At 36.6% G+C, this 25,109-nt stretch overlaps 1 protein-coding gene across 2 annotated transcripts in view; it reads right to left on the bottom strand.

Annotated features, from left to right (window-relative positions):
• Positions 1–21,792, bottom strand: part of LOC109097371 — a 453,088-nt gene extending 431,296 nt beyond the window's left edge. For both annotated transcript variants that reach the window (XM_042748812.1, XM_042748811.1), the window contains exons 1-2: positions 21,512–21,792; positions 15,384–15,719 (exon numbers count right to left, since the gene is read on the bottom strand). In XM_042748812.1, coding sequence (XP_042604746.1) covers positions 15,384–15,719; positions 21,512–21,563 — 388 coding nt within the window. In that variant the 5' untranslated portion in view covers positions 21,564–21,792. The remainder of the gene's footprint in view (positions 1–15,383; positions 15,720–21,511) is intronic.
• Between the last annotated feature and the right edge of the window lie 3,317 nt (positions 21,793–25,109).

Raw genomic sequence — 25,109 nt, 5'->3', positions numbered from 1 at the left:
TTATTTTGCTATATTTACTTACATAAATGAATTAGTGTCCTGCATCTAGGCTACTAGTAAAATAAATAAATAAATAAATAAATAAATAAATAAATAAAATATAATAAAAATATATATATAATTATACATATATACACACATACACACGCACATATACATATACAGTATCACACACACACATATATATATATATATATATATATATATATATATATATATATATAGATATATATATATATATATATATATATATATATATCTGGTGTCTGAATATTTGTTGGTTTGACTGTGCATTAATTCTTGTTAAAACTCCAAAGTAATTCAGTCAAGAGCAGTGAGTGATTTTCTTGAATTAACATTACAGCAGCTAATAGCTAAATTAGGCGCTGTCACTTTAAGAGACAATGAATGCATCCTCCGATTTTTTTTTCTCAACTGTTTACTTTCACTTAAGATTTGATTAAGATTTAGGAAGTAATTTGCTATGTTAGTGATTTGTATTTTTTTGTATGTTTTTTTTGTTTTTGTATGTAAAAGATGAAAATTAGGTAAATTTAGTGTTCATTGGTTGGTATGTCTCTGTGTGACCTGAACACCAGAACACCGCGGGTGCTGAATTGGTCTCTTTCACATCCTTTTCTGTTTGTTTAAACTGCGATTTGTATTTGTTCGTTCAGGTGCAGGAGGAACGTGGAGAGCTCGGTTCAGTGTTGTTGTCTGCGCGGGTGCTGAATTGGTCTCTTTCACATCCTTTTAGTTGAGCTTTTCCGCGTCTTCTGTTTGCTTTTAACTCGTTTGAATGTTTAAATTGGCAAACGCATTTTGAATTAATGAACTGAATAATAATAAGTCTCGATGTATGCTCTGAAGTCCCTCAATCAAATGATTCACGATGTGCTTGAGGCTCTGTCTCAAATGCCACACTTCATGTTCACTTGCACTCTTGCGGACTTACATTTAAATTTTCTTTCTGTGTAATTAATCACATCTGTTAGAGCACTGTAACCAATCATTAAAAAAAGATTAATAAAATGAATCTAATGAAAAAATAATAAATCGATTACAATGAGAAACAGAAGCATTTCTTATTTGACCAGTTTTAGGATTAGTTTTAGGATTACTTTTATTTGACTGTAAAGCTGTTGTGTGTAGGAGGAAAGTCAGATTGTGAGGTTCATGACAGCAGGACAGGAAGAAGCTCTTAACCTACAAACTGAACACACATCAAACAAAAGGTCGTTCTCTTGCATGAGCTGCTTGTCTACCCAACAGATCAAATCAGTATTTTGAGAAAATGAGACCACGCCAGGTTTCAATTTGACTCAGATGTTGAGATGCTTGTGTCACACTTAAGACCGTCAATGAGAGATGGCAGATATTCTTTACTATTTACAAAAAAAAAAAAAAATTGTAATAATTATGAAATCATTTTAAAATCTGTAAGATTTATCATTACATTTAGGATGACAAATCCAATTTTCCACTCTCTTTTTCATAACTGACACAATCAAAATCTACTTGTCAGAAACCATCAGTTATTTTTTTTTTTTAATTTCCAAAATTAAAAATAAATAAATAAATAAAATTTTGTCTAATAATGTTGTCTTTTAAATTTTATTTTTGATACACACACACACACACACACACACACTCACACACACACACACACACACACACACACACACACACACACACACACACACACTATCATAACGTGTTCAGAGTGTGTGTGAACTGTAGGGTGGTCAAACTCTGTTGAGGGAGGTTTCAGAAGATAGTCTTATTAGATCAGAGTCACTGAACAACTGAAGAAGTTTTTTTTTTTTTCGCTGCACAACTGACGAAAATGTTTCTCACGCCTGTTTTGTTCGGTTTGTGTTGTCTAATTGGTAAGTAGCAAATGCATTTTTACAGCTTTGTTTATTTTCATTTTGGGAAAATAATGAGCCTGTTATAATGAGTCAAATATAAAAATATGAAGATACTGAAGGTGTACAGCAAAATTAAGGTTTACCCAATGAACTTATCATGTAAATTCACATTTATTTTAAAACATAAAACAAATCAAATTATTGATTCACATGCATCTGTCTGTCAATATGTTGACTTTCATTTTGTCTGATGTCTTTGCTGCCGTTACAAACTGATTTCAGGCTTTCTAAACCTAAAAGAGTATGAATCTGTGTAAAATCTGTTTGTCCATCAGGTGTGTTTGGTGAGTCAGTGATGGAGGGAGATTCTGTCACTCTAAACACTGAACTTACTGAAATACATGGTGAAAAAGAAATAATGTGGAAATTTGGAGCTGAAAAAACTATGATAGCTGAAATCAGCGGAGTTTATGGAATTTGCTACACATTTGATGTTCCTGACGGGAGATTCAGAGACAGACTGAAGCTGGACAATCAAACTGGATCTCTGACCATCACAAACATCACAACTGAACATGCTGGACTCTATGAAGTAGAGATAAGTGGAGTGAAACTGTCAACAAAAGAATTCAGTTCTAAAAAAGTCAGTCATTCAGTTTCTGTCTATGGTGAGTTAAGACATAATTTGTTGAGCATATTCATGTTTTATTAAATGAATATTTTGGGTTCAAATAATTATGGACATAATTTGTGGCATAAGGTTGCTTACCACAAACATAATTTTGATTCATTAAGAAAAGAATCAAGGTTACAATGAGGTGCTTCTATGTAGGCACCTCACTGTAACCTCCATTTCTCCACTTCAGTTTTAAAAGAAAACAAGGGATGTCATTTGTTGTTTGTTTATGGTAATTCACCATTATCCCACCAATGCTGATGATTGAGATTATCTTCTTCTTATTTTTCTACTCATTCACGTTTTAGCTCGTCTGCCCATGCCTAACCTTACCAAATATTCTTCACAAAATCTTTCTTCATCATCATCACAGCAGAATTGTTCATTGGTGTGTTCAGTGGTGAATGTGAGTCATGTGACTCTCTCCTGGTACAAAGGAAACAGTTTATTGTCCAGCATCAGTGAGTCTGATCTCATCATCAGTCTCTCTCTACCTCTGGAGGTGGAATATCAGGATAAAAACAGCTACAGCTGTGTGATCAACAATCCCATCAGCAACCAGACTAAACATCTGGACATTTGTGAACATTGTTGGCTGTGTCCAGGTATATGGTTCTGATATTAACGTTGACTTACTCAGCTGATTTCTTAGTTATATAATGCTGATGTTTGATAGTGTTTGTTGTAGATCAGGCTGACAGATTCACTCACACTAATAATGGCTCATTTTGTCCATTACAGATCAGGGCTTACCTTTATTGTACATAGTGCTGATTTCTGCATCTGCTGGATCTCTGTTGATTGTAGCTGCAGTCGTGATGTGCTGCATCTGCAAGAAATGTAGAAAAAATGACAGACAAGGCAAGTGTTTCCTACTGCTTTTAAGCAAGTAATATGAAAAATATACTCTAAATATTATAATCAATTAATAGACAAAATTACCATAAAAAAAATTAAAACAATTGCAGTTATATTTTTTAATTAATTGTGTGTAAATACATATATTTAAATCTTGTTAATAACATGTGTTTTAAAGAAACATATATATGTTTTATGCAACTATTTTTGTTTGAACAGTTCAGACTCGTGCAGAAATGATCACTTATGCCGAGCCATTGTTCAACAAAAGAAAATCACAATCGGTAAGATCATTTAATCTGTATTTAGTCACTGCATCAGTTCATATGTGTAAAAGCCATGAGATTGACATTCAGTGTGAATAACTCTCATTTATGTATATATGTAGGTAGAGGCACTTTTTTCCTTAAGTAAATTAAGTGAACATTTTTATTTTAGCAGAAACATGCTGTAATACTATTTGACAGCAAAGTAAAGCCTCACAATATATGTCAATAGTATGAGAAGGACTGATGTCAGATGTCAAGAACACTTTGGAGCAAGATGCCACATAACAGACCATATAACATGCAGGCTAGAAATTCTCGTGTGAAATTCTTCATGTGAACCATTGAAGTCAGAATGTCACATGCTATTTTGCAAACAAAGAAATGGTGCAAAGGTCTGTTCAAAGAGGGTCACAGTTCAGCTGTAAATTATGCATTTGAAAAATGGTCAATTCTCCTATTGAGCTTGCATCATGTTTATATTTTTGCATACCATCAGGACTGTCCAGTTCATTGTACACTCACAATCGACCATAAGAGTACTTATGTCTCCAAGAAATCAAAGTGAATGCTACATTTCTAATTTTGTTATTATAATTGTATCCTGTGTGATGTGTTTTTTACAGAACGTTAAAGAGGAGGACCATGTGGTTTATGCGCCTGTCACCATGAGAAGATGATCAAACTTTTTCTAAGTACCAGATCCTGCTGTGTGATCACTTAAACTTCTGTATTAAGTCTATTGTTGAGTTTTGGTGAGAATCACCACATGCACCACATTCAACCACACAACTTTATTTTTAATGTTCTGCTACCTTTGTTGTCCATCCAGAAAAAGTCTATTTTGTAGCTTCAAAAAGTAAATAAAGACTTGCTCGATGCGCTGAAATGATCATCAATACATTCACATTAACATTCAAATTTTAATCATAAATCTCCAAGTGCAAAACATAGATGCAAAATACTGATCAAAAATACTCATTTCATTCTGTAAAGACATATTAGTATCTGTTGAGTGGAGTTTGTGCATGAGAATGTGTCTGCTGCTGGATGTTTGTGGTTGATGTTTGTTTATGAGGTGTCTTTAGTGTGTCTATGAATAGCGTGTGGTTGTAGGTGGAATTTTTTTTTTTTTTCCATTCCTGCCCAGGATACTCACAGTTTGACTTCTACTTTACAAAAACAAGTTAAAACACCAGTTTATATTTTTATATACAACAGTTCAATAAACAGCTAATAGTTAACAAGGTTAATATTTACTGACAGTAAACCTACTGGCAATTATTTATTTTTTTTTCATAATTTTTATTGTTCATCAATTCATTCTTACTGAGGTTTCCGCAAAGTATTTGTGCAAAATCATTCTGTTTGTTTCACAACACCCAAAGACAAAAAGTCTATAATTAAACTTATTAAACTCAATTCAACAAATATGCATATAGTAAGTTGTAAATGTTACTTTGCGATGTGGTTACTAGGGCACTAGGGTTGTTGGTTGTTTACTGTTCAGAAGAGCCCACCTTAACTCTGCATGTTGCTGAAGGAGCTTCTGATAAACATTTGCATTCACACTGCCCTGTAGCTGTACAAGAGCCCGAACTACTGCTGCAGCAAAACATCCCCCAAACCATCACACTTCCTGCTGCACCTTTCACTGACTTCTTTACACTCTCAGGCTTCAGTCTTTTTTCAGTTTGGCGCCAAACAAAATGTTTCCCATCTGACCCAAATGAATTAATCTCGCTCTCTTCACCAAAGTTATCTTTGGACGAGTTCTCTTCTCTTCATACAACACTCTCCTCAGCAAAAGTGAGCTTAGCCTTTTAATTCTTTCTGCTGATGAATGGCTTGGTCACTGCAGAGTGTGTTTTCTGTCCAACTTCTCCTAAACATGCTGAGACAGAGCCTTACCCTGTTCAGTGCTGAACTAGCAAGAATTCCAGCTGCAGTGCTGAACCGACTCCCCATTGAGACTCTCTGCATTATCCTGTCTTCTCGCACATTTGTCTTATGTGAACAACCAGCCTTTTTGGTGGACTTGAATAAAGTAGTGTTGTAAACCTGCAAAATTAGAGAAATCACATATTTTGAATGTCCAGTTTCTCTGGTCTTCCCTTTGGCCTTCATCTCGACAACGTCCTTTTGCAGTGTTTCAGTCACCTTAGAGCAGCCCGCCATATTACAATCTCAGTAAAAATGGGAGGAATGCAGCCAGTTTAATAGGGTCTGTCATATAATTAAGGAAATTAGCGCCAGGTGCCATATTAAGACTTCTAACGTGGAGGTATCTGTAATGCTGAGTTCACACTGCACAATTTTAGCCCCGTTTTCACTCACTGACAGGTTTTGCGAAATTGCAGATAAATGCCAGAAATCAGAGGTAAATTGGTGCTCATTCACTCTAGTGACAATCACGCAGTGTGAATTTTCAAAGACACAAACTGAGAGAATCGCCAATGCATCACCTGTGAAATATTTGGCATGCTAAATATCTGGATCTGTCTGTGATTCAAAATCCCGCTGTGTGAAATAAGTGCTGACTGAAAAATACATTGGCAGTGACCTATAGTCAATGAGAGAGCAAGATAAAGGGCGGCAGCGGGAAGTTCAGGGAGGAGTTATATGAAACGTAGACAGAGTTGTTGGCGATTCTTCCTATTGTAAAGTCATGTAGTGTGTAACCTCCTGTCTACGATCCATCATGTGAATACAGAAGCAAATGAATGCTACCACAGATAGTTTTGCAGTCTGAAAACAACAGTGATCTGATGACTTTGAAAATCGTCCAGTGTGAACTCAGCATAAGTATTCTCTAATTTTGATCAGAGCTCTTTTTCAAATATCTCATTTAAGTTTTTATGCTGTGCTTCCATATACAATTAATTTTTTTTAATATGCTTAAAACTGCCCTTTGCCCTCTGATAACTTAAATAGGATTAAACAGCGACCTTGAAATTTAGGAAATTATAGGTCCTTCTCTAATTTTGATCTTGGCTGTGTGTGTGTGTGTGTGTGTGTGTGTGTGTGTGTGTGTGCATGCGCTCAAGCCTTTGTTTCCATTTTCCCGCCTCTAGTTGTTTTTCTTGGTTTCTCATGAGTTAATTGATTAGCTCTCATCTGTTCCGGTTCAATTAATTATCCTTCTCTGTGTTGCTCTGTTTTCTGCATTTATTAAAACACCTTGTTAAAAGTATTATTTTATTTTATTTTATTTTATTTTATTTTATTTTATTTTATTTTATTTTATTTTATTTTATTTTTGTATGGTTATGTACAGGGGAAAAATGAATCAATCTGAGAGCTTAGAGTAAACTGAGTATAGAAATGCTTTGCTTTGAATTGTAGATTAGTTTATTTATTTAATGTGTATTGTGTAGTGAGTTTGGTTTGTATAATATAGTTGAGTCTAGTTGTAGTGTAATTTTACCTTTCCAGGATTAGCTGGCATACCATCTGGCATAAGATGTGAATCTGTATAATTAAAACAGCTCAGGAATCATTTAAAGGTTTTTTATTACTATTATTATATCTTTTGCTTACTCAAGACACTTGATTAATGAACTCTGTTAACAAAAATTCATTGTTTGGTGTCATGGCTGAAGGGATGTCAAAATAAAAAAGAATTGCAAGAGGCATGCAAATTATTTTTTTTTTTTTTTAATTTATATTTTTATATTTCTTCATTATCAATGTTTAATGCTAAAAAAAAAATTTTCCACTATTAAAACTGTTGAAGTCTTAATAAGAGCCAGAAGAAGATTTATAAGTAACTTTATGGCTATATAATATACAAACCCAATTCCAAAAAAGTTGGGACACTGTACAATTTGTGAATAAAAACAGAATGCAATGATGTGGAAGTTTCAAATTTCAATATTTTATTCAGAATACAACATAGATGACACATCAAAGTTGGGACAAGGCCATGTTTACCACTGTGTGGCATCCCCTCTTCTTTTTTTTTTTAATAGTCTGCAAACGTCTGGGGACTGAGGAGACAAGTTGCTCAAGTTAAGGAATAGGAATGTTGTCCCATTCTTGTCTAATACAGGCTTCTAGTTGCTCAGCTGTCTTAGGTCTTCTTTGTAGCATCTTCCTCTTTATGATGCACCAAATGTTTTCTATGGGTGAAAGATCTGGACTGCAGGCTGGCCATTTCAGTACCCGGATCCTTCTTCTACACAGCCATGATGTTGTAATTGATGCAGTATGTGATCTGGCATTGTCATGTTGGAAAATGTAAGGTCTTCCCCTGAAAGAGACCACGTCTGGATGGGAGCATATGTTGTTCTAGAACTTGAATATACCTTTCAGCATTGATGGTGCCTTTCCAGAAGTGTAAGCTGCACATGCCACACGCACTCATGCAACCCCATACAATCAGAGATACAGGCTTCTACATGCAACCCCATACCATCATTGGGTTGTCCTTGTCCTCTTTAGTCCGGATGACATGGCGTCCCAGTTTTCCAAAAAGAACTTCAAATTTTGATTAGTCTGACCAACGTATTTTCCACTTTGCCACAGTCCATTTTAAATGAGCCTTGGCCCAGAGAAAATGCCTGCGCTTCTGGATCATGTTCAGATATGGCTTATTTTTTGACCTATAGAGTTTTAGCTGGCAACGCGTATGGCACAGTGGATTGTGTTCACCGACAATGTTTTCTGGAAGAATTGCTGAGCCCATGTTGTGATTTCCATTACAGTAGCATTCCTATATGTGAAGCAGTGTTGTCTAAGGGCCCGAAGATCACGGGCATCAAGTATGGTTTTCCGGCCTTGACCCTTACGCACAGAGATTGTTGCAGATTATCTGAATCTTTGGATGATATTATGCACTGTAGATGATGATAACTTCAAACTCTTTGCAATTTTTCTCTGAGAAACTCCTTTCTGATATTGCTCCACTATTTTTCGATGCAGCATTGGGGGAATTGGTGATCCTCTGCCCATCTTGACTTCTGAGAGACACTGCCACTCTGAGGCTCTTTTTATACCCAATCATGTTGCCAATTGACCTAATAAGTTGCAAATTGGTCCTCCAGCTGTTCCTTATATGTATATGTAACTTTTCTGGCCTCTTATTGATACTTGTCCCAACTTTTTTGGAATGTGTAGCTCTCATGAAATCCAGAATGAGCCAATATTTGGCATGACATTTCAAAATGTCTCACTTTCAACATTTGATATGCTATCTATATTCAATTGTGAATAAAATATATGTTTATGAGATTTGTAAATTATTCCATTCCTTTTTTATTCACAATTTGTACAGTTTGGAATCGGGTTTACACATTAATTTGAATCGTGTGAACTAGGAGTGTCAGACTCAGTCCAGCTTGATTATTATCAATGGATAGTTTGGCTAGAAAAGCATAACAAGCTATTGCTAGTTTTCAGTTGCTGTTATCCCAGGCAGAACAAATCAAACCAAAAACAAACAAACAAAAAAAAACAAAAAACTGTGTGATCTGCTTTGCCGTCAGGTCTTTGTTTGACAGACAATTTTAAAATTGTGCTCTACAGGCCTGGAAAAGCCATGGAATTGTATTAACATGTTTAAAGTCGGGAAAACTGGCAGAGAGGGTTTTTTTAATGGTTTTAAAAAAACAAAGGACCTGAACATGTGGAGCATGAGGCTGCTATAACCAGCTGCACCTGTAATGTTTGCTATAGCAACAAGACTGTTTTGACTGTCATTGCTTGTTTATAATCTTGTGGGCTGTCTCTACATTTTTCTGTTCTTCCTTGTCTTTCGTTCATCATCTTTGCTTATTTCTACCTTCACTTCACCTTTGATAAAGAGACATTGTGTGTTCATGCATTTTGGGGGCGGAGCAATATTGGGAGGATTTCAGATATGATCTCCTAATAAAACACTTTATTTATGCTTCTGCAGTGATCATAATAATGGACAGTTCAAAGGAAAATTGTTCTCACACTACTATTGATTACTATTAATTTATTAATAACTATGCAATTAATTAATAATCATTATATAAAGTGTATTAATGCTACTGTTCAGATCTAGACTTACAGATCTCACCGATATGAGACAGGTCCAATGCTCATAGTATCTGCACTTTATAACTGTGCTGAATCCTGCATGATGTCTGTTTGAACAATAATAAAAACACACAATTTTGTTGATGAAGTAAAAGGAAATACATGTCTTTTATATCAGTTTCACACAATAAATTTTATATTTTCATCTTGTTAACACAAACCCATCAATTCACGATCTCAACAAATTAGAATATGGTGACATGCCAATCAGCCAAACAACTCAAAACACCTGCAAGGGTTTCCTGAGACTTCAAACTGGTCTCTCAGTTTGGTTCACTAGACTACACAATCATGGTGTTAACTGCTGATCTGACAGTTGTCCAGAAGACAATCATTGATACCCTTCACAAGGAGGGTAAGCCACAAACATTCATTGCTAAAGAAGCTGGCTGTTCACAGAGTGCTGTATCCAAGCATGTTAACAAAAAGCTGAGTGGAAGGAAAAAGTGTGGAAGAAAAAGATGCACAACCAACCGAGAGAGCCGCAGTCTTATGAGGATTGTCAAGCAAAATCGATTCAAGAATTTGAGTGAACTTCACAAGGAATGGACTGAGGCTGGGGTCAAGGCATCAAGAGCCACCTCACACAGACGTGTCAAGAAATTTGGCTACAATTGTCGTATTCCTCTTGTTAAGCCACTCCTGAATCACAGACAATGTCAGCGGCGTCTTACCTGGGCTAAGGAGAAGAAGAACTGGGCTGTTGCCCAGTGGTCCAAGTTTTGTATTTCATTTGTAAACCAAGGTCCTAGAGTCTGGAGGAAGGGTGGAGAAGCTCATAGGCCAAGTTAATTGAAGTCCAGTGTTAAGTTTCCACAGTCTGTGATGATATGGGGTGCAATGTCATCTGCTGGTGTTGGTCCATTGTGTTTTTTGAAAACCAAAGTCACTGCACTCGTTTACCAAGAAATTTTGCAGCACTTCAGTCTTCTGTGACCAGCTTTTTGAATATGGCTGAATTCATTTTCCAGCAGGATTTGGCACCTGTCCACACTGCCAAAAGCACCAAAAGTTGGTTAAATGACCATTGTTTGGTGTGCTTGACTACAGTCTGTGATGATATGGGGTGCAATGTCATCTGCTGGTGTTGGTCCATTGTGTTTTTTGGGCAGCAAACTCACCAGACCTATGCAGATGAGCTGAAGGCCACTGTCAAAGAAACCTGGGCTTCCCACCTCAGCAGTGCCACAAACTGATCACCTCCATGCCACGCCGAATTGAGGCAGTAATTAAAGCAAAAGGAGCCCCTACCAAGTACCGAGTACATGTAGGCTACAGTAAATGAACATACTTTCCGGAAGGCCAACAATTCACTAAAAAGGATTTTTATTTTTTATTTTTATTTTTTATTGGTCTTATGAAGTATTCTAATTTGTTGAGATGGTTTTCCTTAAATGTGAGACAAAATCACCACAATTAAAATAACCAAAGACTAAAACTACTTCAATCTGTGTACAATGAATTTATTTAATACACAAGTTTCACAATTTGAGTTGAATTACTGAAATAAATGAAGTTTTCCACGACATTCTAATTTACTGAGATGTACATTTGAAGTGGATCAAAACCTTTTTCAAGCCCCTGCCCCTTTGAGATCCGACGCTAAAGTGCCCTTGCGGTCCGGTCTGCCCTCGGTCCGCACTCTCACGGGACACTGCACTTATTCACAAAACAACATTTTTTGGCATCTGCTTTAAAGCCTTACTGGTTATGTAAACGTTTCATTCGTGTGCTTTTCTGACGTGCGGTTTTTCTGAGCACACATATCCAACTGAGCACGAAAAAAAGCCCTTCACACTGTACCTGATTGCTGAACTAAGTTATGTTTGTGCTAATACTGTCAAAACACACAATGTTTATGTGTAGACTCAGTTGGATATGTTTAAAATGAAAGTAAACAACCGAAAGAAACAGATGCTTTTCTGTATATTAGATGTCTTAAAGGGACAGTAGGCTACATGCTGCCGATTTAAAGGGATAGTTCACCCTAAAATTTATTTTCTGTCATTGTTTATTCACTCACATGTTGTCCTAAACCTATATTAACTTCTTTCTTGTGCTGAACACAAAATAAGATATTTTGAAGAATCTGTGTAAACAAACAGTTGCTGGTTGACTTTGATGGTAGGAAAAAAAAAAAAACCCACAATGGATGTCACTGTGAACCAGCAACTGTTTGGTTTTCCACCTTCTTTAAAATAGAGTTTATGTTTAGCAGAAGAAAGAAATTTATTCAGGTTTTAAACAACTTTTGAGTGAGTACATGAAGGTATAAAAAAGTACATGAAGGTATAAAACACTATTTTAATTTTTGGGTGAATTACCAGAATCAGAATCAGAATTATTCTTTTAATGTTAATAATAATAATAATAATAATAATAATAATAATAATAATAATAATAATAATAATGTAAAACTCCAAACACACAGAGAAAAAAATCACTCAAAACTCCTGACTGAAAAACTTTAATACAGTTGCTTTTACAAGAATCAGTGTACATAGTGCTTTATTTTTATATTTGTTCATTCAATTTTTTTTAATGCTCCTGCTAAATACACATATTGTACCTGAAAATAAAACACTTTATTATATTTGTATAATATCTGTATTTGTAATGTGTATCTTTGTTCTCATTTTTTAATAACAAAGATAAAAATAATGACAAAGATTTTTATCTTTACCTATGCACTTTGGCCTAAATATCCGCCATACTTTTTCATATTTTGTTCCCTTAAAAGGCTTTATAGGGAAATTAGTTTGGCTGTGATGCTTAAACAGCTTGCAAAATAGAAAAACCAACATGACAAAGAATCGTGATAAAATCATGATATTTCAAAATAGAAAAAAAAAAATGAAAAATATTTGTGTTTATATATTTATATTTCTAAATATATATATATATATATATATATATATATATATAGATATAGAGTATATATATAGAATCGTTATATTTTTATAATTTTGCCCACCCCTATAGCCGAGGGGGAACAAACCTATACAGACTCTAAACCCCCGCCACCAGTCTGCGACTGTGCCCTCGTAACGCCATTTCGCCCCTGCACCTCGGGAGGTCTGTGCATGCCACTGAGCAGGAACACCTGAAACACAAACCAACAGCTGCTGTTGGATCTTTCAGTTGAAAACTACAAGACTTTACAACATCAACAAACCAGTTTTTAAATTGTAATTGAAATCCAGGACTCATGACACAATTACTCTGATTTCAGTGTAAAATTTCAGCAGATCCTCTTCTCTCCATCCCCCAAATTCTCTTTAGTGTCCCTTTAAATGAAAGTATCTGTTAAATAGCACATAATTCTGTCTTTATCTTTTCGATGCCGTCCGACCATTCTCAGTCCTTGCATGAGCTCATGGAAAGAAGTAAATGAACATGAAGCCATAGTCTGCTCACAAACTTCTTCCCCGTTTATTATTACATTCACACATTATATAGTAGCATTGCAAGGGTTGGTGTAGTGGTTTATCCAATAAGCACTGTATACTACATAATATAGGAATGTCTAGCAAACTCCCCGTTTATTATTACATTCACACTAGAGCCCGTACATCTGTATGTTATATAGAATGGAAGTATGGCCAGGAAGTTCTGGACATATTAGGCATATACTTGGCCAAGGATACTTCAACTCTGAGCAGAAGGACAGACCGAACTCAATAATCTTCGGGCCTATAGCCCCCGTCCTGGTCTGAACATCTGAACTCATGAGGAAATATGCATGTGTGCGCATACATTGAGGTATAGAAAGAGAACACAGAAGGGAGGAGGGAGCAAGACAGAAGAAAAGGAGTAAGAAGGGAGGAGGGATTGCAGAGAGGCACAAAAACATCTGGCAGAGAGCATAATATAATCTAACAGTATCAAAATTATAAATTATGTTTCATAGTTTTTTTTAGGCAGCTTCAGCCTGATACTGATTTAAGGATGTCCTGTGTCCTTCAAAGCAATGTCTTTACTATCTAACAATATTCTCCTGATGAAAAAAAAAAAAGAAAAAAAAATCAAAGAAATTCAAAGATGGATTCATAAATGGTAAAAGTAACTGATGTCTCAGTTACACACACACACACACACACACACACACACACCACACACACACACACACACACACACACACAAAACATTTTTAACTTCCCATAAATATTTAAAACAGTGTCTAAAACTGCATCAAGCTGTCATCTTTTGTGTATTACAGCAATACACATTTGAAAATTTGAAGTATTTATGATTTCTATACCACATCTAAAATGCTTGAACTGTTGTATTGTCATTTTTAAACACACTTGCTCTCTGAAAATTTTCAACCTTTTGTTTTATTTATTTATTTATTCATTATTCCTATTTAGTTTATTTGAGGGTTGTGACCATTTTTGACGGTACATTATTGGTGAATATCTGCTTCTGTGGCAATAATAATAAAGGACAAAAAAGTATTCATAGTGTACATTTATGTTACATCCTACATTAAAAACATAATTAAAAGATCAAAATTAAAATCAAAATTAAAACCATTTCTCTTTTAAAGTTGTGTCTTCCCTTAGTAAATCATCAGCTGTGTGAAAAACTTACATGCTGTGGTGCTCTTCTATATCTCTTGGAGCGACAGTAAATCAAACCAGCAATCACAGCTGCGGCTGCAAGCAGAACAACAACAACTATTCCTGCTACAGCAGCTGAAGACAACCCTGAATCTGAAACAGATAAAGACAGACAGTTATTGGCTACGTTCACATGCAACCAAATAATCCATTTGTAATCGGATTGATGGCTCAATCTGACTGAAAAGCCTTCATGCAAACACCTTTATTGATCCGATTGAGATTGATCGGAATGAAATTTAGATCGGATTGAAGGGGGTGATTTATTCCTCTTCTAATACAAATGAGAGTGCATGTAAACACTTGATCGGTTTGAACCAGGAAACTGAAACAATGACGCAGTAATCATGTATGACGCATGGAACGAGCGGCTCTTCCTTTTGATTAAAGTGTTGTATAAATGCGTGTCTTGTCATTATAAAACTCTCCTTTCACTCGGCAACTGTGAAGTGGAGCCAGACAACCTTGTTCTGGATACTCATCCACAGGCAACCTGTTTTTTTTTTTTTTTAATTCCTCAAAGAAAATGCATTGAATGACTGAATTATATACTCACCAAAGACAGTGACCACTGAATCTCTCACTCTGGTGCTGCTGCTGCTGCTGATCTGCAGTGTATAAAGTCCAGAGTCTGTGGTTCTGGTGTTTGTGATGGTCAGAGATTGATTCTGATTCACCATTACTCTGTCTCTGAATCTCTCGGCATCATCTTTACACTGAACATCTGTACAGGTTTTATTGGGATCACCAGTAATTCGAGCGATGAGAGTGTCTTTAAAAAACCATGTCATCACATCATTTGGTTTTCTTCTTTCACCAGAATCTAAAGTGACAGATTCTCCCTCATTTGTCTTCACTTCATCTCGTTCAGCAGCAGGAACACCTGAAACACAAACCAGCAGCTGCTGGATGATCTTCTGCTGGAATTAATGACAAACTCAACATGAAAGAACTGTGAAGATGAAAGCAACAAGCCCTTTCTTAATATTTATATATACATATATTAAATATATTGATGACTCACTTTTGACAATGACATTGAAGGTTCTTTCACTGCTGCTGGTGCTACCCATGATCTTCAGTTTATAATCTCCAGAGTCTGTGTTTGTGATGTTCATGATGGTCAGAGATCCAGTCTGATGATCCAGCTTCAGTCTGTCTCTGAATCTCTCAGTACCTTTATTACACTGAACATCTGTACAGATAAAACCGAGAGCTCCGTTGATTTGAGCGATGCGAGTGCTGCTGAAATACCATTTAATATCTTCTTGTTGGTTTCTTTTAACATCAGTGTGAAAAATGACTGAATCTCCCTCCATCACTGACACCGACAGTTTATCTGATCCAACACCAGATGCAACTGAAGAAAAAAAAATTAAACCAAACAATAAAAAACACTGCTACAATATTGCTGTGAAAATCTTTTATCTACATATCATGAAGATTTTTAGTAGAGAAAAATTCCTAGATTAATAAGATATTTAGGATTTGGTCCGTTTATGTAAAGTGTATCTACATTTACTGACGGTATGATGCCATGATACGTTTTTATATTGGCCTGATTACTTACAAGGCCGTTGAAACTGATCTAAACTGCATTGCAGCTGTTATGTTCCTTTTTTATCATTAACACCGTTACACAAATTATGTTACTCTGGCAGGTGCTGTTGTCACCTTAAACACAGTCTGTTGCTGGGTAATTCCTGGTATGTGGTAACATTTTGGCTTCATAAGTGTTGGGAAAAAAGGTACATGATTTTTATGTTTTTTGCATTCTACCAAAACAGTGACATGTTTTGGTCAAGCTCGGGGACTCAAAAAATAATAATTATGGGTAGATTGTTCAGACACTAGCCATGAAAATATTCCACCCTATTAGGGACATACAGATATTTATCACAACATGGAAATAATGTAAATGTTAAACAATAATGAGCTTCTCTTGTATAGTATATGTCCCTTATGCCATCTTATTATTATATATTTTTTTCCAAACAATAACAATATAATTATTGATGAATAGAATATATCTTAATTATTAAGAACAGTTACTTTGGTGTGCCCATTTTTGCCAATAGGGTGGCAAATAATAAAAAAATTTGCTCAAAAACATACATATGCTGTTAGTGCTCCTCGCCTCACAAAATAAGACAAAAGTATGCCAAACATTTAACTTTGCTGTCAAATTCTTGTCTAACAGGGTGGAAAGGAGCATAACAGGGTGGAATGGAGTATAAGTCAAGTCAAGTCACCTTTATTTATATAGCACTTAAACAAAAAAGATTGTGTCAAAGCAACTGAACAACATTAATTAAGAAAACAGTGTGTCAATAATGCAAAATGTCAGTTAAAGGCATGCATTGAATTCAGTGATGTCATCATTCATCTTAGTTCAGTTTAAATAGTATCTATGCAATCATTTGCAATCAAGTCAACGATATCGCTGTAAATGAAGTGTCCCCAACTAAACAAACCAGAGGCGACAGCGGCAATTAACCAAAACTCCATCGGTGACAGAATGGAGAAAAAACCTTGGGAGAAACCAGGCTCAGGCGGGGGCCAGTTATCCTCTGGCCAGATGAAACCAGCAGTTCAATTCCAGGCTGCAGCAGAGTCAGACTGTGCAGAAGAATCATCTGGTTCCTGTGGTCTTGTCCCGGTGGTCATCTGAGATAAGGTCTTTACAGGGAATCTGTCTCTGCGGCTCATCTAGTTGTCCTAGTCTCCGCTGTCTTTCAGGGCTGTAGAGGTCATCTCTAGGTGCTGATCCACCATCTGGGCTGGATATGTACTGGATCCGGGTGACTGCAGTGACCCTCTGATCTAGATACAGACTGGATCTGGTGGCTACGGTGACCTTGGAATAAGAGAGAAATAGACTAATATTAGCGTAGATGCCATTCTTCTAACGATGTAGCAAGTACATCAGATGTTATGGGTTCTGGTTTACCTAATTAATGCAGCCTAAAAATCCTTTAACGGATTTGAAAAGAGATAGGTCTCCCGGACAATGTTAGGTAGGTTATTCCAGAGTTTAGGTGCTTAATAGGATAAGGATCTGCTGCCCGCAGTTGATTTTGATATTCTAGGTATTATTATTTTTCCTGAGTTTTGAGAATGCAGTGGATGTGAAGGACTATAATGTAACAAGAGCTTGTTCAAATACTGAGGTGCTAAACCATTCAGGGCTTTATAAGTAATAAGCATTTGACATTGAGAGCATAGGTCATAATTTAGATATATTTTTGAGATGGAAAAATGCAGTTTTACAAATGCTAGAAACGTGACTTTCTAAGGAAAGATTGCTATCAAATAGCACACCTAAGTTTCCTAACTGATGACGAAGAACTGACAGAGCAGCCATCAAGTCTTAGACAGCGTTCTAGGTTTTTACATTCAGAGGGTCCTTATTAACACCTGTTTTTTCAGAATTTAGCAGCAAGAAATTACTCGTCATCCAGTTTTTTATATCGTATATGCATTCCGTTAGTTTTTCAAATTGGTATGTTTCGCGAGGCCGCAAAGAAATATAGAGCTGAGTATCATCAGCATAACAGTGAAAGCTAACACCGTGTTTCCTGATAATATCTCACAAGGGTAACATGTAAAGTGTGAAGAGTAACGGCCCTAGTACTGAGCCTTGAGGTACTCCATATTGCATTTGTGATCGATATGATACCTCTATGAATTGATGGCGGTCATATAAGTACAATTAAACCATACTAATGCACTTCCATTAATGCCAATAAAGTGTTCTAGTCTATGCAAAAGAATGTTGTGGTCAATAGTGTCGAACGCAGCGCTAAGATCCAATAGCACTAATAGAGAGATACAACCACGATCAGATGATTAGAGCAGGTCATTTGTAACTCTAAGGAGAGCAGTCTCAGTACTATGATACGGTCTAAATCCTGACTGGAAATCCTCACAGATACCATTTTTCTCTAAGAAGGAATATAATTATGAGGATACTACCTTTTCTAGTATCTTGGACAGCAAAGGGAGATTCGAGATCGGTCTATAATTAACTAGTTCTTTGGGGACAAGTTGTGTTTTTTTGATGAGGGGCTTAATAACAGCCAGTTTGAACGATTTAGGGACATATCCTAATGACAATGAGGAATTAATAATAGTCAGAAGAGGATCTATGACTTCTGGAACACCAGTGTTAACAGGTTCTAACGGTGGACAAGCTTTCCATCATTGTCCTGCATGGTTTCCCATCTGTAATGTGTGGAACTGCACCTATTTAATATTGTTTCAAAACAATACCAGCTTTAAAAAAAAATAAAATATATATATATATATATATATATATATATATATATATATATATATATATAAATATAAATATATATATAAAATAATAATAATAATAATACAGATTTCCTTTGGTGGAGGGACACAAAAATAGCTATGTGGTTCCTTATAACAATCAATCATGGTGGCAAAACAATTATCTGTTCAGATGGCTAGAGAAATAATTACAAATTAGAGAGAACAGACATAATAAATGATTTTTTTATTATTATTTATTTATATTTGATTAAAAGTAAAGATGTTATAAATCATTTGGATTAACTAGATTAACAAACAAACACAAAAACCACCACAAGAAGGAACAGTAATGGACAGTGATGCCATTTTTTGTGTTTATTATTATGATGATAATTATGATGGAAAAAAAGGATGCTATGTTAATTGTATTAAATATTTTAATATTTCCCCACTCAGCCTAGTGGATGGCATTTATTTATTTATTTATTTAACCTCTAAGCTCGAGTTCTCTACCACTGACTGGGAGCTTAAGGGTTCTGCACAGTATCTTATATATATACAAAAACCCAATTCCAAAAAAGTTGGGACACCGTACAAATTGTGAATAAAAAACAGAATGCAATGATGTGGAAGTTTCAAATTTCAATATTTTATTCAGAATACAACAGAGATGACACATCAAATGTTTAAACTGAGAAAATGTATCATTTTAAGGGAAAAATAAGTTGATTTTAAATTTCATGGCATCAACACATCTCAAAAAAGTTGGGACAAGGTCATGTTTACCACTGTGTGGCATCCCCTCTTCTTTTTATAACAGTCTGCAAACGTCTGGGGACTGAGGAGACAAGTTGTTCAAGTTTAGGAATAGGAACGTTGTCCCATTCTTGTCTAATACAGGCTTCTAGTTGCTCAACTGTCTTAGGTCTTTGTCGCATCTTCCTCTTTATGATGCACCAAATGTTTTCTATGGGTGAAAGATCTGGACTGCAGGCTGGCCATTTCAGTACCCGGATCCTTCTTTTACACAGCCATGATGTTGTAATTGATGCAGTATGTGGTCTGGCATTGTCATGTTGGAAAATGCAAGGTCTTCCCTGAAAGAGACGAAGTATTTGTGGGAAGGCCATGTTTACCACTGTGTGGCATCCACTTTCAGCATTGCTGGTGCCTTTCCAGATGTGTAAGCTGCCCATGCCACACACACTCATGCAACCCCATACCATCAGAACTGAGCGCTGATAACAACTTGGGTTGTCCTTGTCCTCTTTAGTCCGGATGACATGGCGTCCCATTTTTCCAAAAAGAACTTCAAATTTTGATTCGTCTGACCAACGAATTTTCCCCTTTTCCACAGTCCATTTTAAATGAGCCTCGGCCCAGAGAAAATGCCTGCGCTTCTGGATCATGTTCAGATATGGCTTATTTTTTGACCTATAGAGTTTTAGCCGGCAATGTCGAATGGCACAGTGGACTGTGTTCACCGACAATGTTTTCTGGAAGTATTCCTGAGCCCATATTGTGATTTCCATTACAGTAGCATTCCTGTATGTGATTCAGTGCCGTCTAAGGGACGTTCACAGGAATCCAGTATGGTTTTCCGGCCTTGACCCTTACGCACAGAGATTGTTCCAGATTATCTGAATCTTTGGATGATATTGTTGTCTTTAGGTGATGATAACATCAAACTCTTTGCAATTTTTCTCTGAGAAATTATTTTCCGATATTGCTCCACTATTTTTCGCCGCAGCATTGGGGGAATTAGTGATCCTCTGCCCATCTTGACTTCTGAGAGACACTACCACTATGAGAGCTTATTTTTATACCCAATCATGTTGCCAATTGACATAATAAGTTGCAAAATGGTCCTCCAGCTGTTCCTTATATGTACATTTAACTTTTCCGGCCTCTTATTGCTACCTGTCCCAACTTTTTTGGAATGTGTAGCTTTCATGAAATCCAAAATGAGCCAATATTTGGCATGACATTTCATAATGTGTGTGGTTGATGCGTGAAAATAAACCTCATTGGTTCTTGCACATCATAAGCACTTTTGAGTAATACATTAAAATTAATTTTACACCCCTGCAAAAAGCAAACACCACAAAGTATTATAACAAAATTATGGCTTTACAAAAACACATTAAAATAAAACAATACATATGATAACATATGATAAATAAAACAACAAATGTTATTTTCTAACTGTATTTAACATTTTCATAACTGTGTGTACATAGAACCTTTCAAATTTTGTTTATAAACATGCTTCTGGAAATTGATCTTTTCTATGCCTAATCAGGGTTAATATTTTGCATTTTAGGCTCATATTGACTTCAAATTATGTGCTTTCTGGAGTCAGCTGTCAGTACAATTAGAAACAAGATATCAGCACAATAACACACTCAGCAAAATATTGTCTAATTATCGTTATCGCTAAAATCCCAGAGAAATCATTTTTTGTCAGTATTGCAAACCCTTTTTTTTTTCTTTCTTTTGATGTGCCACCCCAAGATTTACTGTGGCCTCATCTGGCCACCCCTATTAAATTTTTCTGGGGGCGCCACTGCTTGGTAGAAGTTGATTACTTTGCACTGAGGATATAATAAAATTGAATGCATATATCAATAAAAAGGTGTTTAAAATACAAAATAGTATTTATAATGTCTATTATCTCTGTTTAAGTGATAAAGAAGACCTAAATATACAATTTAAGCCATATCTTATAAATATGTGACTCATTTTAGAGAAAGTATGAGTAAATAAATCATTGAGACATAAAAGTCACTGTATAACAGGAATGACCCCGCTACAGATTCCTACGGTCAAAGAACTCGGGTTCGGGAGAGTGAATGTAACAAATTAATGTCTTACCCTGGTCGAGTAAAAACAAGATCCCTGCAAGCGAATTACAGAGAAGCCTCATTTTTTACAATTTCCCCCGCTGGAAATGAATACAGATTGTGATTTATAAAAACGTTCTGTTCTTCAGCTATAACATCGACGCAGTTTTACAGGTAGTTGAAAGTTAAAGCAACATTCCAAGAAATTCCAAGAACGAGTGCATTTCAGTCCGCGCTAAATGCATTCTGCAATGACACATCTGCAGTGGATCACCGCGGTCAAGCCAGCCGCGATTGAAATTTGTGTATTATAATGATGCTGAGAACCGCCGTCATGCATTGGATAACAGCGCCACCTACTGGTCAAAAGTGATAAGCCAATAAATCATATTACTAGTGGTTGTATTTAGGATTTTTCAGCCATTTTGACTAAAATCATCTCAAAATGGTCTTAATGACTCATTGCTGCAGTTGGTCTGATGCTTGCGTCTGTAGTGCTTGGCCCCGTAATTGCTGCATGCAGCTATATTTTTATATTAGTTCTTGTTGCTTTTGTGCAAAAGGTGAATAATTTATTTGTTTGAGATATTTTATGTTCAGATATTTCTATTTTGCGGGAGTCCCATGAATCATTTTACTCTCCCGCATCCCGCACAAACACGAGTGTCTACCCGCCCGCACCAGCACTCGCCCAACTTGTCCAGCGCCGCACTGTTGCATCGGGTCTCGCGGGAGTGCAGGTCTCTAATCCACTGGCACTGGACTCGACAGTGCGTGTGCTACATCCTTTTTTACAATCTCTAGATTATAAAACACTGCATTCTGTCAGCAATGTAACGCGGCAGTAACGTATAGGGACCTCGGCTTGTAACTATTACTCTGCTTCTAAAAAGGTAACGAAGTTACAGTAACGCGTTACTGCCCAACACTGTTTGTGATAAGCGGTGGGTGGGGTTTGTTTTGACTCCGCTCAATATACTGTTTTTATTTATAGCTCTACTTTTTCACATGTCATAATAAATATAGTCTTGTCAACATTTGCACGTTAACACAGGCGATTCATTTTTCCAGTTTAACGCGTTAAAAATATTTAAGGCAGTTAAAAGCGGGGCGGAGCTAGGGTTGGCCACCCCACTCACACCTGCGAATGAAACTACGAGCATGCGTGTCAGATCCGCGTCACGTTCAGCAGCGGCAGCTCTTCAAGCAATAGCAGCCATATAACCCAACTGCTGTGATGTCTGTTATAAGAACTTGTTTGGCGACACTGTCGAGTACTTCGCACAGCAGTTCTTGACGCTCAAGATGCAGATGGAGGTGATTGCTGTGCTGGCAATGCGTTTGGTGTTTTTCCTAAAGTTCACTTTGGCTGCATGACACGTCATTTACTTATCAGTACAGCAATCTGATTAGTAATCAGATTAGCATTTAGCTTCAGCCTGCTAGTGTGTCTCTTGAAGCCAGGAGACTGAGGTTTACCTGCACAGCTCTTGCTAGCTGGCCTCCGTTTCACACACGTTTCTTGGTAGACGCCCATGTGCATTAAGTATAGAGATGTCCACTCAAACAGTAGATAGAGTTTGACGAAAGAAATACAACCAAATATTCTGGTAAGTTTTTCTGACTTTGAAGGACACTGCCATATAAACCTCCATACAATCAGCTAAATGGCATCTAGTGTTAACGAAAACAGCTGAATCAGTCGAGCATTTTTCGCACTGCCTCTTTTTTTTTTTTTTGCGCTCAATGGAAAAAATGTCACAAAACCATGGACATATAACAGGAACGAAGGTCAGTGTCATAAAGAATGACAGGTCTGATCCAGCTCTTGCATTTTTTTTTTTTTTTTTTTTTTTTTTTTGGAGATTACTTGATGATTTAAGGAGCGAGACGATGAAAACTCCTCTAAACAGCCACTCTGGATAACTAGGATCCAAACTGCATGCACCATATCTACAGCTTTTTTTTCCGTAGATAGTGGTATTTGCCAAAAAGGAGTTTAGTATGTGTCCGACAGTTTAATAAAGCTTGACGGACAAAATGGAGAACGGCAAAAAGGCGCAGTGATTTAATTGGCTATTTGGGCTATCACTCATTTATCAGTCGTAAGCTCAGCTGCTCTTAAACGCATCAAAACACCACAGTGTAGGAACCAGTTTTATACAAAGCCATACTGCGGTTTTCTTACCCGTACTGCAGAGTGATGATTTCAATTCTGATGCTTGTGCGTCTGGCTCTGAGTTGCTCCCTTGTCCTACAGGCTGATGACTCTCCTGAAGAAAGTTTGTTAATTATGAGGAGCTTTAGAGTCTACTTTCTGTGTCGACACCAATTGTACTCACAATGGAAGTGAAAGGGGCCAGTGTATGCAGGATGAGTCAAAATAATTTTGCCTTGGTAATAAACGTCATGCCACAAAGGCTGTCGATGAAGGTTAAGTTATACTATGCCTGGAATATTGCTTTAACATATCAAGAAGAAGCGAATACTAATGAGCAAAAATGTGCACACAACGCAGTTCTGACCTCTCGTTGGCTGTCTTCCATTGTTTGTTCAGGGCGCTTGCTTCCTCCTGTGTTGTCTGCATCTGCTTCTCCTGAAACATGAGAAAGAATGATTTTGCAAGAATGTTTCTCCAGCCATTTGGATTAATTTTACTCTATTTGATAGCATCTAATTGGAATTAATTGTTTTGAAGTCATTATTATGGGGGCAAAGAGCTTGCGATCAGTGTTGGGCAAGTTACTCTGAAAATGTTATTAAATGACTGATTACTCCCTTTAAAGGGGTCCTATTATGCTTTTTCACTTTTTCAACTTTAGTTGGTCTGCAATGTTGCTGTTTCAGCATAAAAAAGATCTGCAGAGTTACAAAGCTCAAAGTCCACTTCGAAAGGAGATATTTTATTTAACAGAAATCACTTTTCAAAAACTACAAGGAACGACTCGTTTGGACTACAGCGCATATTTTCCGGGATTTGTGATATAACAAAGATCGACGAATGGTATGAGACCTGGTTGAGTGGCACTAGAGAAGGCGACGAGTGTTATCACTATGTCGGATCCACGCTAGCTTTCCCAAGGCAGACGAACGTAGAGTGGTTACAATCATCCGGGTTTAAATCACGCTCAAATTGATTTGATTTTAGCGCAATATTATACTATATATTACTTTATTTCAAAAGTAAATAGTTACATTACTAGTTACGTTACTTTTTTTCTGTGGCTACAGCCATGAAATTTACATGAAATCCCAGCATAAACGCTCCCGATAAATATTTGTTATCAAAGCATCAGCATTCACAAAACACTGTTATTTTTGACTAAAGCAAGCATAGGCTGCTGCGTACTATGGTTTGGCATGGCAGAATGCCAGCAAATAGCGCCGCTTTGATAATCTCTTAAAAAGATGACATCTCATAAGCACAATGAATATATGCATAATGAAAGTTTCATAATGACTACAATCTGACTGGCCATTGCGTTCCAGAAATCAACACTGCTCAACGCAGCGAACACGTGTTATAGCCTGAATCGAAACCCTGCCTACGCTTGCGCCTGTTAATCGTTTTTATTAGGGGCCCAGCACGGAAGGTGCGATGGCACCGATTGTATCCGTTGGCGTTCTTA

The sequence above is a fragment of the Cyprinus carpio genome, chromosome B22 (assembly GCF_018340385.1).
Source record: "Cyprinus carpio isolate SPL01 chromosome B22, ASM1834038v1, whole genome shotgun sequence".
Lineage (NCBI taxonomy): Eukaryota > Metazoa > Chordata > Actinopteri > Cypriniformes > Cyprinidae > Cyprinus > Cyprinus carpio.
This window is presented reverse-complemented; position numbering and strand designations above follow the sequence as displayed.